Source organism: Pholis gunnellus (genome assembly GCF_910591455.1).
Source record: "Pholis gunnellus genome assembly, chromosome: 6".
NCBI lineage: Eukaryota > Metazoa > Chordata > Actinopteri > Perciformes > Pholidae > Pholis > Pholis gunnellus.
The window spans coordinates 111,129-125,479 of NC_136532.1; the positions used below are offsets into that span (position 1 = coordinate 111,129).

Sequence of the window (14,351 nt, forward strand, 5' to 3'; positions counted from 1 at the left end):
AGAGATGGAGCAGGGACCCCCTACTATATATATTGTATAAAATTGTGTTTTATATTAAACTGGGCCTAGTACCATGTATACATATAACATACCTCTTTATTGTGCTTTCAATACTAAGCTATTCAAATACAGGTTCATATATCCATGTTTTTATTTTAAACATGTGAAGGTACAGTGAGTAGGGGGGCCGTGTCACTGACATTTAGAAACATACCTTCAACTGATACCAATGCCAATATCAACGTTGTCTGTTAATTACATGATAATCATGCATACAAGCTATTCAAATTGACTTTTTTATTTTAAACATAAAGGTGGAAATGAAAATTAGTGATGACCTATTAGTGCCACTGCCACGCATTAACACACCTGTTATCTTGCATACAATACTGAACTATTCAAATAATGGACAGATTCATGTTTAAAAAAAAGAAATTGTCTAATCATCCAAAGATCTCCGCGGACCCCCTAGGGGTCATGGACCCCCTGTTGAAGACCTCTGATCTAGAGGATATCTCGATGTGTTCAAACAGGAGTACAGCCCAGGAAGCCTAATTATGAATGCGCTATGGCAAAGGAATGACCCACTCTACACCCTCCTATTGGCTAGTACCAAGGGGCAACCTTCGGTTCTGAAAAGTGCCTTCAACTTGCACTCTTTCCAGCAGGGGGCAACAATAGAAGTCAATAAGAAAATGACTCTACTTCTCACTTGATTTATTTCCTTCAGTGAACTTTGCAAACATGAGTTTATGGTCTCAATCTCTCGTTTCAAGTCTTCTTGTAACATTGGGGTCGCCTAAAAATCATCAACGCCAGGGGGTCACAGCGGTCTGGTGGCCGCTGGTGTCTTCACAGCAGCGAGTGAAGTGGAGGGACCGTTAGACCCAGCGCTGCTGATTGCCACCAGCCAGCAGTTCGGCTCATTTTCGGAAACTGGTGTAGGATTAATTAAAGCATGGTGGAATTAGCAAGCTAGGTTTACTTGTGAAAATGAACTGCAACATTATGGTCGCCTTAAAATGTCTTATTCAGCATTTGGTTTGTATTTAGCTCCACCCTCTCGTGTCACTTCTGGTTCCAAAAAACCAAGATGGTGAGGCCAAATAGCAGAACCAGAGGTTTCAAAACTGGAGTCCACAAACCAAAGGGTGTGAGTAGGTCCACTTACATTTTATACAGTCTATCGTACTTGATGTCTTCATTGGTTGAGTTGGTTAGGTTTAGACAGACTTAGTTACACAAACACACAAACATATAGTACATTTCTGTGTGTACCAGGTAGGGGTTGTGCAAATTGGGGCTGCAGTCAGAAGTCTGTGGGGAGCGAGAGGGAGCAGTCTGAGAAAGGGAGGACAAGGAATTGCAGGTGCTGACCAGGTCCGGCAGACTTGTGGAAGGGAAGCGCTCAAAACCCACGTCTGACTCCTCCTGCAGAGACAGAAAAGAAAGTTAAGATGGCGTTGGTGAGACGTCATTTTAATTTATGCAAATTTAGTATGTTAGATATAGCTCTGGGAGAGGAGAAAGGGATGTGTTGTATGTTTCCATTTCACACAGGAACAATTAAAAACACAGCTGTTATCACAGCAGGAGTCTCTCTTTGTTCATACAACCAATGTTGGACCTTTACCTGGAACGTGGCCAAAGTTGTCCATATTATGGAGCTAGGCCTGTCACGATAATTATTATCGATTTGTCTTACGATATATGGACATGACTCTGATCACTTCTACGTTATCGACTTATCGTACGATATATGTACACACTTCTTTATATCTATTATACTTAACGTACAATATATGTAGATGCCTTCAATCATTTTTATATTATTGTGATCATTTTTGCGTTATCTGCTTATCGTATGATATATGGACATGCCTTTAATATTTGTGACGTTATTGACTTACTGTACAACTTATGGACATGACTTCAATCATATTTATCGACTTATTGTACGATATACGGACATGCCTTGAATAATTTTTACGTTTTTTACTTATTCTACGATATATGGAAATGACCGTGATCCTTTTTACATTATCTACTTATCGTACGATATATGGACATGACATGAATAATGTTTATGATATAGTCTTATGGTACGATATATGGACCTGATTTACATACACGTTTGTTTACATAAACATTTGAGCCGACATGATCCCAGTATAAACCGCAGGGTTTTCCCTACCATTGTTAAGATTTGGACATTGCGCAGCCATTGTACATTAATGCGCTTGCGTTATGATACTATTATGTTATCATTATGTCAAAGGCATAAAAAAGTCTTAGAATGACTATAATTTCCTTCATCGTCATCATTTCAGGGATAACAAATCGTCCAACAAAACATTTTCTTGACAGACCTATATGGCTCTTGTCTTCCCACATGCATTGGGGAAAAAAAGGAAAATTGTGGAGTAAAGCGTTTGTTCTCACTGATCCCATTACTGTCTTGACCGCTGTCCAGGTTGCTGGATCTAGAGCTGTCTAGAGTGTTCCCTGAGATTCGTACTGAAATTATGACGGCTGTGTGTCCAGTTGCACAAGAGTAAAGTTGGCATCTTTCCAAAAGGGGGCCACAGTGCGTCTTTTATTTTTTTTTACTTTATCTTACACTCAAAGCATGGTTGTTATACTTTAGGGCTGCAGTAACATTTAGTGAGAAGAAGCCACATTTATTTTCAAAAGGCAGCTGTGTGTGTGTGTGTGTGTGGGGGGGGGGGGGGGTGTCTGTGTGTGTGTGCCTACCCTGCTGGCCACCACCAGCTGGACCAGACCAGTGCTGGAGCGTAGGATAGCGACAGCCTCCTGATGAGTGAGACCCACCAGAGACTGACCATTAATCATCAGCAACTCATCGCCAGCATGAAGACGACCGTCCCTGAAACACACACGCACATTTAGACAGCAACACTTACTCATACTGTACATAAACACACACACACACACACACACATTCGCAAACTCAAGGCTGAGGCTGCACTTCTTTACTTCTCTATAATGCCCAAATAGAAAATGACCTTTATCTGAAACTGGATTAGCATTCACATGGAAAAAGTGACTGATGTTGTGGGATACGTGTTTTTTAAACAGGGCTATAAATATTGCAAAACCATCAAAAAATGACACCAATTATTTGGTCATATTAATAATTTGGAGATATTCTGCAATCCAGAAAATCAAACAAGACTGAAAATGTATTCTTCTGCTTCTTGGTGAGGGATGAAAAAAATCAGGACTGTCAAATTAATGAAATAATAATTGTGACAAATAAAGGTTTGAGGATATTAAAAAAAAAACTTTATATCGAACATTTAAAGGGTAAGTTTGGTCAGTTTTTTTATGTTTTTTGTGACTATGGGAACAACAATTTTTTAAATTGTTCTAGGAAATAGGCTGCAATGTAATTTCTCGGGGAAACTCCTCACCTTCAATGTGCGTGTTCTGAAAGCACTTGTTTTTGCCACTGACAGGTTCACATTGTTATAAGTGTCCGACAACATTATGGAAAAAAAATAAAAAACATGTGCAGATACTCCGTTTATTCCCATGTTTGCGTGTGTATTGACCAGTATTAGCATAATTAGCCTACATTCTGAATTACTACAGTTAATAAGAGCTACCAGGAAATATTGTGTTTGGGGGTCTGCCCCCCAAAAACATTTGAAAGTTTTAGACTAAACTATGCAATTTTACAAATTTGTTGACCATTATTAATGCCCAAAAACCTTAAAAACTAAACTTGCTATCGTAGTTATTTTATTACATTGCCTTCATCTGAGCATCTAATTCTTCTGTAAATGTTTTCCTGTAAAAAATAATATTCTGTAAATTAAAACAGCGGATTCAGAAAACCTTTAAATAATGTTTCATTTTAGGCTATTTGTTGAAAAAATAACAAAGTTGTGACGAATAGTTGACAAAATATTGCACAAATGGGTTGTGAGCGTTATATTGGTAAAAAGCAGGAGCACTTCTAGTGCGATGATGAGGAGTTATTTAAAGCGATTTTATATAGCAGCATGTTTGGCGGCTGCTATCTGCAGCACTGTCACTCAATACTGGACCATTTTTAAACGTTTTTGTCAGTCACTTAGACACAAAAACATGGGATGAAAAATATCAAAGTTCCCATTTAATAATTCAACCAGGTACACAGATTATCATCGTACTGGAAGGAGGCCCTTGTGTAGTGTAAACCTCGATGGAGATGACGAAATATGAGCAAGAAAATAGTGGCAAAGCAAGTTCCTTTGTCCTGACTTGATTTGGAGCGACTGTACCTGTGAATGGCGCCCGCCTTATCTATGTGAGCTATGATGATGCCGTGAGGGGAGCGCTTAGAGCCCCGCCCCCCTGTGATCTGTATGCCCAGGCCCTCCTCGCTTTTCACCATGTGCATCTTCCAGATGTAGCTGCCCTCTCCGGGCTGCAAAGGAGCACAGACAAACACAGCAAATAATAAATCAAATCAGACATTAGGACAAATAGAAAACTGTCAATCCAAAGTTCATGAGTCTGATTCTCAGATAATATTTCTTTTACGTGACTATGGTATTCAAGAGCGCTCAAAGCTGTGCCTGAACACATCATGTGTAGACACTAATGGAGGACGTCACGGTGACTACGTCCACTTTTCTGTATACAGTCTGTGATCTTTGACTCATGAATTGGAGGCTGTGAAGTGTAGAATCTATCGACCAATTAAGAGTCACAGAGCCACTGTAACTATAAGCCAATGTTGCCTTTAAATGCTCTCAGAACGTTTGTAATTATGTGCTTGTAGCACTCCATACTGAGCCTTGGTTTACTCTGTATTTAATCTGCAATGGTCGGCCTCCATCCACATTCAAAGTCTAGTGGATGAAATGTTCCCCAGAGGATGAATCCCACTACAAGAGATCCCCCACCACGTGGTTCACATGACATGCTCTTGCATGGGTTGCCATGAATTTTGACACACACATATCACGTGTAAACATTAATCACCGCACCCAATTCATGTTGTTGTTGATATTGTTTGCATGTTAAAATGGGGCCTTTAGTACATCTTAACCTCTGCACTGCTCGCGGCTTTATCAGCCGTTCTGACGACGGGTTGACCTAAAAGGATTTACATCCTCCATGTAGGGCACACACACTATACTTCATTTACAATCCCTCTGATGTGCTGGGATGAAACGCCAGCTGTCCGTCTCAATCCTCTCACGTACACGTTAAAGCACTGTTGCGTTCCTTTATACCAGTTGTTGCAGGGTGGTGATCCCATTTATCCTCTCAGACATCTGTACACAGATCTGTGGACTGCTGAACATCTGGCTGCTGGAACGGAACCAGAGTACCAAAGTTTGACGACTTTGTTTCCTATTTTTGTGGTAAAGTGATATTAAGGCACATTGGAGACTTTTTCCTCCACCAGAAGTCGTTTGGTTTCCACAGCGATCTCTACTGAAACAGACTGTTTTGGGTCCAATAACATTGATATTCATCATCCACTACCCTCACTGGACGGCTGTATTGAAGTCCTGACGTATAACAACTAATACCCCTCTCATACAGCCGTCATGGAGATGAGATAAATCCTCTAATGTGTTCAAACAGCTGCCTCAGGTTAATCTCTGTCGGCATGGACTCCACTTCTGAATTACATTCAGTAATGACCTAATAAAAGTTTCTTCTTCTGTTCCGTCCGTGTTTCAGAGCCATATTTTAGTTATTGATGCTCCTAGGTGCTGAAACACTCTGCCAGTTTGTATTGGATATCTATGTATGTACATGTGTATATACATACATACATACATACATACATACATACATACATATATATATATATATATATATATAGACATACATATATACACATACAGTATATACACAGATATACATATAACCTAGGAGCTTATACAGTATATGTATATATATATATATATATATATATATATATATATATATATATGCACACACACATTCACGCAAGAAATGTTGTTTCCTTTCATTTGATTAGCTTTTTTTAAATTGTTTTTGTTCAATTTTGCGAAAGTTGACTTGTTTGGAATTGCTTTTTGCAGGTTCTTTGTTTTCTGTGAAGCTCATTTTAATTTCCTTTGGCATTAGAGGTGATATATAAGAACTTCACCACACTATGGTACGCACATGATATTTTAAACAAACATTATTTTAAATATATGTTTAAAAAAAAGAAAACGATGGCGATTGATTATTTGCATCTACCACAACAGGAAGTTGCTTTTAGTGGCGTATTAGCAGTCCCACAGCTAATATAGTCCTCATCATCCCACTGCTCCTCCTACTGCGCTCCTGTGTCCACAACGCTCCTGACTGCTCAGCACACAACCGCTCCGTCCTGAGAGGAAAACAGACGGCCACACTCTTCTTGGATGCTATTAAATCCCAAGTGTCAAACGAGGCTGAGGAGGCTTTGATGTCTTATTCTCTTCAGATCATTACCAATTTGCCTCGAGGGTAGCACAGTTACATAACACGAGGATAAAAAGACAGAACAGTAAAGGTTTGTCTTCAATAGAAATATGTGGATTTTTTTAGAATTGTATTGATACTTTTTGGCACTACGGGGCAGAAAAACAAATACAAACCATGTTTACTGAAAATTATTTTCATACACGACTAACTTTCATTGGGAAATATGTTTTTGGAACTACGTTTTTAAGGAAATGTAATGTTTAATGGATTCTTTCCTATGTGTGCTCCTGACAGCTAAAGCGTGATTAATGCTTTTAGTGTTGTGTTTGGAAAACTCAAAGCACCAAAACCTTCATCATTCCTGAACCTTAATGAAGTGTTTAAGTAGCCTAAATATTAGGTATTAAATTATTATTATTAAATATTATTACAAATATTTCAGTAATCAAGTATTCTAATGATTATTCCATCAATAAATTGAGCAAGCGGATAAAAAAATACTTTTGCTTTATTAAGGAGCAATTGAAAATATACAAAAGAGAAAATAAGATGGAATAACTGATTGATTTCCTTTTCAGAGAAATCATCATCTTTATTGCTTGAATTGCATACAATAATATTATCTGTCACAACTAAACTTGATAAGTGCATTTAAGTGTCATATTACATTCTGGGTTACAAGGTTCCAGACTAACAATGATTTCAACCGTCCTGAAGTCAGCGTAAACCGTTATTGATTGTAAATGTTATCCTTGTACTTTAATATTGTAATCTATAGTGGTTATTTTCTCACAATTGAATTTATGAGAAAATTAATTATTGTATTTTTAATAAAAAATGTGCTTTGATTAAAATAATAAGAAGCTTTAGAAGTTTGAATAAGCTGCTTAGAGCTCATGATTACCTCTCCAATATCTACTTTATATTGCTGTGAAAACATCTCCTTTAAACAACTGGATTTATTCAAGACTACATTACATTTGAACACATTATGATAGCGTTACAATCCAATACTCATTTTTACTGAACAGAGCGTGAACGCGTCACAGTGTAACTTAATGGAACCTCCATTAAAGTTAGTTATTTAGCCAAGCAGGACAGTGCTGCCCTACAGCTGCTAGGAGCTAACAGCTAATAGCTAGCAGCTAACATTAACTAGCTCTCCTCCTGACGATTTCAACACAGAGACTTTGATCACTGGTGTGAAAAGTCCTGAGCTTTGTGTACCTACGATCCACCCTGACCATAGACTGTATATAAGAAGTGGACGTAGTCGTCTTGACGTCACCCATTGGTTTGTGGACTGATGTTTTGAAGTCACGAGTTTGGTGCTTTGGCCATCGCAATCTTGGCTTTTTGCAACCAATGAGCGAAAAGTGACCATGTATGAACTTTGGAGGAGTGACGTTGAGACGGCGTGTACGGCTCTGGTAGCGGTAGCAACCTGTCAATCACAAGGTAGCCCCGCCCTAAAGCATACCCTGCTTTATGGTCTGTTTGACTCTAAATGGACCATCATTTACTAAATGAACATCATGCTGTATTGAAGAAGACTTGAAACTAGAGATTGAGACCATAAACTCATGTTCACAATGTTTACTGAGGAAATAAATCAAATGAGAAGTAGAGTCATTTGCTCATAGACAATCTGACTTCTTTTTGCAACCAGAGGAGTTGCCCCCTGCTGGCCATTATAGAGAATGCAGGTTTAAGAGACTTCAGCGTTGGCTTCACTTTTCAGAACTGGAGGTTGCCGCCTGACATCCTCCCACATCTGTGCTGATGTCACCATTCCTGGATGCATTGTTGCAACCTACGGACAAATACCATCGATAGTATTTCAGCCCATGCGAGAACGTCATCCGACAAGAAGAGAACAGTCGTCATCCACTCCTCCCCTCACTTCCTGCCACCATACAGATGACATAAGGATTGAGCATTCAGTTCAGCTGCCTCTCTCTCATCATTTATATTTCTTATCAGAACAGTTTTTTATTTACATTCATATATATATATTATTTTTATGTCTGCTGGGTATCAAAGTCTAGTCACCCACCAGTGAAAACCTTACTACCCCTCCTGACCAAAAGCCTCTGTGAGTGGGATCATTGCTGTGTTGGCCACCGAACTAGGGACTTATAGATTGAGTGGAAAAAGTTACATTTTTGTATTAATTTAAGTTATTAAAAGGCAGCAACCACCAAGTGAAGTCTGATAAATACATTGAATGATTTCTAAATTAAATGTAGGTTCACATTGCGCTCAAGTCCATGAATATTTGAAGATGATGCTGCAAATTGATGATGCTGACAGGCCTCAAAAACACTGAGCTGAACAAGGAATGAGCTTGCGTTTGAACATATTTTTTACTGATCTCATATCTTTTATCCTTACATTTTACAAAAATGAGATCCAGAATGAACTCTTCAAAATAAAAGGTGCTCCCTGTGGCTGTGCCATGTCTTACCTGGCTTGAAGGTTCACTGCTGAAAGAATCCATCTTGCATTCCAACAGCTGACTGTGACACCTGGCGGGCAGAGTGGCAGCACCTCCGCCGCGCAGACGCTGGGGAGCAGCTCTCACCTGAGGAGAGGCGTCCGGGCTCTCCCCCAGCGGTGTGCCCGCGGAGTGGACGCAACCCGGGTCGTCTCCGGGAGGAGGACTGACCCCTGCGTCGGCGGGAACGGAGGAGCCGTTGCAGCCGTGGTAAGAGCTCTTGAGTTCGGAGTCGCCGCCGCCCCGGTTGGAGGACGACCGCGATATGACGCCGAACTTGCGCGTGCGTTTGCCGCTCGCCGAGCGGTCGGAGGGCTCGGGGGCGGCTCTGCACTGCGCCGGGTCTTCGCAGCGGTCAACGATGACAGCGGTGCCAACGCTGCTGTTGGCGTTGCAGGGAGGGGATGGAGCCTTCCGCTTGACTCGTCGCAGCATGATCAGGTAGATACAGCCTCCATTCCAGCACTGGTCAGCCAGGTAACTGTAAAATAAAAAGCATTGATGGATAATGCTGTCATTACATCCAATATGATAGAGAAAACAACAACAACTTTAAGTGTCCTCACATTTCCACCTCTGGAGGTGGTCTCTTCATGCATCCCGGACAGGTTTTGTATTAAAACTTTTATTTTCTGTTGATTTTGCCGGTCCCTGTGGACAAAATCGGTTGTGTTTTCGAGCACCTGGGTCTGTCCGTGGTGGGCTGGTCACTGCTGGGGTCTAAGGAGTTTCTGGTAAACCTACATGTTTTCGCCTGATTGGACCTTGTGCTACCGATGAACATTTTCTTGCTGATGGTTTTATGTAGGTCATATAAAAGGCATCAGTATTAAATTGAGACGGTTCCTCAGAGTAACTTTTCAGCTCAACCCTGCATGGGTTGGATCGGGGAACGCTGCGACTTGAGCAATGAGAACGAGGGCTCTGGTTTGCACAAGCGAGAGGTTTGCCTTCAGGGCTTTCTGCCGGAAAAAAAAAAAGTTTAGGCAACAAACCTACTTGTTTAGGAATAGATCATGGTTTGGGGTTGAAATAAACCCTTTCTGGTAGAAATCCCTGAAGGTAAACTTCTCCCACGTCTCTTATGACATGAGACCCGGAGTTGACTCAGTCTTCGTTCTCGGCTGAGACGCACAGCGTAGTGCTGCAACACATGTCTTTCGGTTCAATTAAAGGCATTCTTTTGTAAGTATGCTGTTATACTACAGTATTATTGGTGCAACGGGTCAGTGACGGACCATATCATAGATCTGATCAGCTCAAAATAGAAAAGGGAGCAAATATAACTTTTAGATCCCTGATCAAGTTATTTTGCCGCCGATACCAATTGATGATCATTGATCCTTATTGGCAGATACAGATCCATATGAAGCTCTAGCGTAAGTTCATACAGGAAGACTATACTGTCGCATGCCTAAGCCCATAGCTTATTTACCATACATCTGCCACCACTCCTCATGCAGGCACATTCATTATTTCCTTGCCTTTATTGTTTGGGGCTGTCAATCATATCAGCTGGTCTCTCCAGCCATAGCAGAACGACACAAGGACATCGTTAGCCTATCTTGCTGCTGTCTTTCTTTAAATAGGATTGTCTCTCTACCTTCAGTTCGTTCAAGCTGCTGTTACGCAACCCTCCACCTCTCCGTCTCTGCCCAATCTTCGCAGATTCATCAGCTTCATCAACTCGTCATTCTATCAGCCACCATCACCACCAGTGTCTGGACTCCATGGGGGGATTTATATTGTTCCCGCTCAGGGCAATCACAACTCGATCACAAATCTCCTCTGAGTTCAAGCGCCAAAGAATTTCTCTGTAACTCATTAACGCATCATCTGTCATAATAAATGTTAACTACTAATCATTCACTTGTCTCTCCTGATTGAAATTGTTGTTTGGTTATATCAGCTGGTCTACAAGGCTACACACTATTTATTTTGCCCACCGTCCCAAAAAATCCTTTCAACTACTGTGAAGTCAGTGTAAACCATAAAAATGTAGTTATAGTCAGCTGTAGTTTCTTCATAAAAACACACAATTCAAATGATAAGGAAATAAATGTTAATATTTGTATTGATTAAAACAAATCTTGTCATTAGTAGTTTTAATGATGTATTATAATCTGCGTAGAGTTAGTGTAAACGGGTTATAGTTCATCTCTAATATCTATTTATGTTGTTGTGAAAACATCTCCTTCAAACAACTGGATTTATTCAAGTTTCTCACCAACACTACATTTTACGAGATCACATTACTTGCCCAAGTCAAATTTTCACTGAACGGAGCAACGATGCGTTACGCCACTATACAGAAGTATTGTTTTTTGATTTGTTATTGAATAAGAAGCCTTTTCCAAAAGGTTTGGTGTGTTTTATGCAGGTTTGTTATCCTGAGGGGTTAAAAAAAAAGAATAACCGAACAGTCAAATCTTTGGGTCCAGCCCTATTAGTCACACATTAAAGTCAGATTTGCTTTCCAGTTACATTCTCTGTTTGAAGAGACCAATTGGAGACAAGTTTGTACCAAAACACAGACAACGCGAGCAGCTGCTGCTTGTCTTCAACACTACCAGACTGTGTCTTGTATTTCTTATGAGTGCAGAGAGATGCCGAAGAGCGGCACCATCACTAACAAGGTCAAATTAAACGCAGCAAGGTCATAGTGTTGTCTGAACCGTCTGGTACGAAACGTAACACAGAGGAGGAAACCAGAAAGAAAGAAACTAATCTGTGTTAAAATTATATTTCTAAACGACACTCATATGAGGGTTAAAATAATTTACCACAGAAGCCATGAACCTCAATGAGACCACCTCAGTACCCTGCCTGCTCTGGTCTGAGGGGCTGTCCTGGGGTTAGAATTAAACGTCCTCACCGAGCTGGTCCAAAACAGTCCTGTGGGAAACGTATCCGACCCGACATGGATACATTCGTTTTCAATAAGAAGCGATGTGATCGCATAGACCTGATTTAGTCTGGCGTTTATGATGTGCTAACGTATTCTGCTAAAGTTAGCTATATAGGTCCAAGCTCTCGTTTAACCATGACTAGCTCCAAATCCACAGCCTAAAAACGAAACGAAATTGTATTTGTGTATGGAGCAGAGCCAGAGCATGACTCGGCATTGATGTGATCATATATGATGTGATGAAATAAACGTAATACAGATTTGTCATGCAGTAGACTATTTAACATCGAATACATTCCAAGTATTTGGCCATTGTCCTGTAAAAAAGCTAATTGTGCACATCAATGAGACAGTACATACTGTGGTTGATCATTGCAATATCTTTTCCCTTCATGTGATTAGTTCATGGGTTCAGTTTTTATTGAGGCGGTCTTACCTGGCTCCACTGACATCTACTCCCACCATCAGCTGCCCGTTGAGTGACAGCAGTTCGTCTCTCAGTTTGATCCCTCCGCAGCGGGCCGCCGGGCTCCTCTTCCTCACCTCCGTCACCCAGATGCAGCCTACGTCAATGATGGGGCCATGGTCCCTCCTCCTCCTCGGGCCTCCCTTCTTTCTCCCGTCAGGGTCCCCGAAAATGGGGATGTTCCCGAAGCTGAGGCCGAACTCGGCGGCGGCACCCTTGTCTTTAATGAGCGACACGCCGTGGACCTCGACGTCAAGCCCCTCCCTGCAGGAGGACGGGCTGCCCGGCGGAGCTGTATCGTCCTCCATGAAGTTGAACTTGATGTACTCCATCAGCTTCTGAATGGCAGCCAGACATAGGGACATGTCCTCCACATTGACACTGTTGATGCTGCTGCTGCTGCACACGCTGTCCCCTTCCCCATTCTGTAAGGAGTCCTGATCCACCTGCTGGACGAAGATAAAGAAGAAGAAGAGTAATCCATTAGTAAATGGAGAATGGATGTTCAACTTTTAACAACTTAACTTATTGAGTTTCCTCAATAAAATGCTAAATAAAATGTTTTCTGAATTTTCCTTCTGTAAACAGATATGTGTATGTCTAGGGCTTTTATTGTGAAAAGATAAATGTGTTGATCTGACACAAAAGGTGCGTTCACACCAAAAGCGTTTCACGCGTCGCGAATCGCGCCAAACGCGCCAAACGCCCCGCCGGCATCGCCGGGGACTATTTGTGTTCATTCGCGTCCCGCCAAAAAGGGGGCGTGGCTTATCGGCCTGAAAGCTGTTCAACTGTCCGCCATCAACCGTAGAAAAATAGCCTCTATTTCTGCTCAGTACGTGTTGTGGAAGTCCCAGATATCACGGGGAACTAAACGCCGTCATGTCTGGTTCATAACATAGTCCGGAGGAGCTCCGTGGATTTCATCGAGCTCACTGTGTCTAGCGAGCCACACGTCGGCTGTTTACTACAGCTGTATGAACACACTATAAACTGACTTGGCTGTGATTTAACGGCAATAAACCGACAAAAAGGGACTCCGAAATAACTACGTAATGATGCCGATTTGTACTCGTTTTATCAATGAAGCTCGGATCGATCGGTGCTAGGCTATGCTAACATTACGATAACGTCATATAGACGTAAATACGGCAGCGTCTATTCATTGTTTGTACCATATGGTTTACACACAAACATGTCTACACATAGTTTGGTCCGGTCTCTACTGATATGAAGTATCGTAGAGCTCTGGGTGAACATAGCGGCCACAGCATTTATTTTCTGATTTAGCAACGGCAGGACTTCACTGATGACGGAGAGAGCAACTCAACGCTGATTGGCTATCGCGCTGGAGCGTCACGCGATTTTTTCGCAGAAGTTCAAATATTTCAACTTCAGCGTTTGGGGCGTTTCGGCGTTTTGACGCGTCAAACGCGCCGCGCCAAACGTGCCGCGCCAAACGCGCCAAACGCGCCCAACGCGTCTGTACATAGACTTTGTATGTAATCACGCCGCGTTAAACGCGTGAAACGCTTTTGGTGTGAACACGGCTTTAAAGTTATTGTTGCTCAATAAAGTTGCCCGTTTTGGTTCGGACCAGGCAGCAGCCTCGTGTTCTGAAAAGTGAAACCAGTGCGGAAGTGTCTTAAAACTTGCATTCTCTCTACTGGCCAGCGACTCCTCTGGTTGCAAAAAGAAGTCAGATTATTGAAAATGACTCTACTTCTCACTTGATTTATTACTCAGTAAACATTGTAAACATGAGTTTATGGTTTCAATCTCTAGATTCAAGTCTTCAATACGGCATGATGTTCATTTCGCAAAATAAGGTCCCATTTAGACCTGTGATTGACCAGAGCCGTATACGGCATCTATGCGTCACTCCTCCACAGTCCAAATATGGTAACTTCTGTTCACCAGTTACAAAAAGACAAGATGGCGACGCCCAAGTCGCCGAACGCCAGTCCACAAACCTGTGGGTGACGTCACGATGACTACGTCCACTTCTTATATACAGTCTTTGCTTCGGACAA

General features: G+C 41.5%; 1 protein-coding gene across 1 annotated transcript in view; it reads right to left on the minus strand.

Annotated features, from left to right (window-relative positions):
* The window catches only part of pdzd2 (PDZ domain containing 2), a gene marked incomplete at its 5' end in the record, with an annotated part of 42,527 nt that overhangs the window by 25,828 nt on the left and 2,348 nt on the right, over nucleotides 1-14,351 (minus strand). Inside the window, 5 exons of the mRNA XM_079161820.1 lie at nucleotides 1,279-1,431; nucleotides 2,755-2,887; nucleotides 4,290-4,435; nucleotides 8,915-9,425; nucleotides 12,289-12,767. Of these exons, the coding sequence (XP_079017946.1) occupies nucleotides 1,279-1,431; nucleotides 2,755-2,887; nucleotides 4,290-4,435; nucleotides 8,915-9,425; nucleotides 12,289-12,767 (1,422 nt within the window). The remainder of the gene's footprint in view (nucleotides 1-1,278; nucleotides 1,432-2,754; nucleotides 2,888-4,289; nucleotides 4,436-8,914; nucleotides 9,426-12,288; nucleotides 12,768-14,351) is intronic.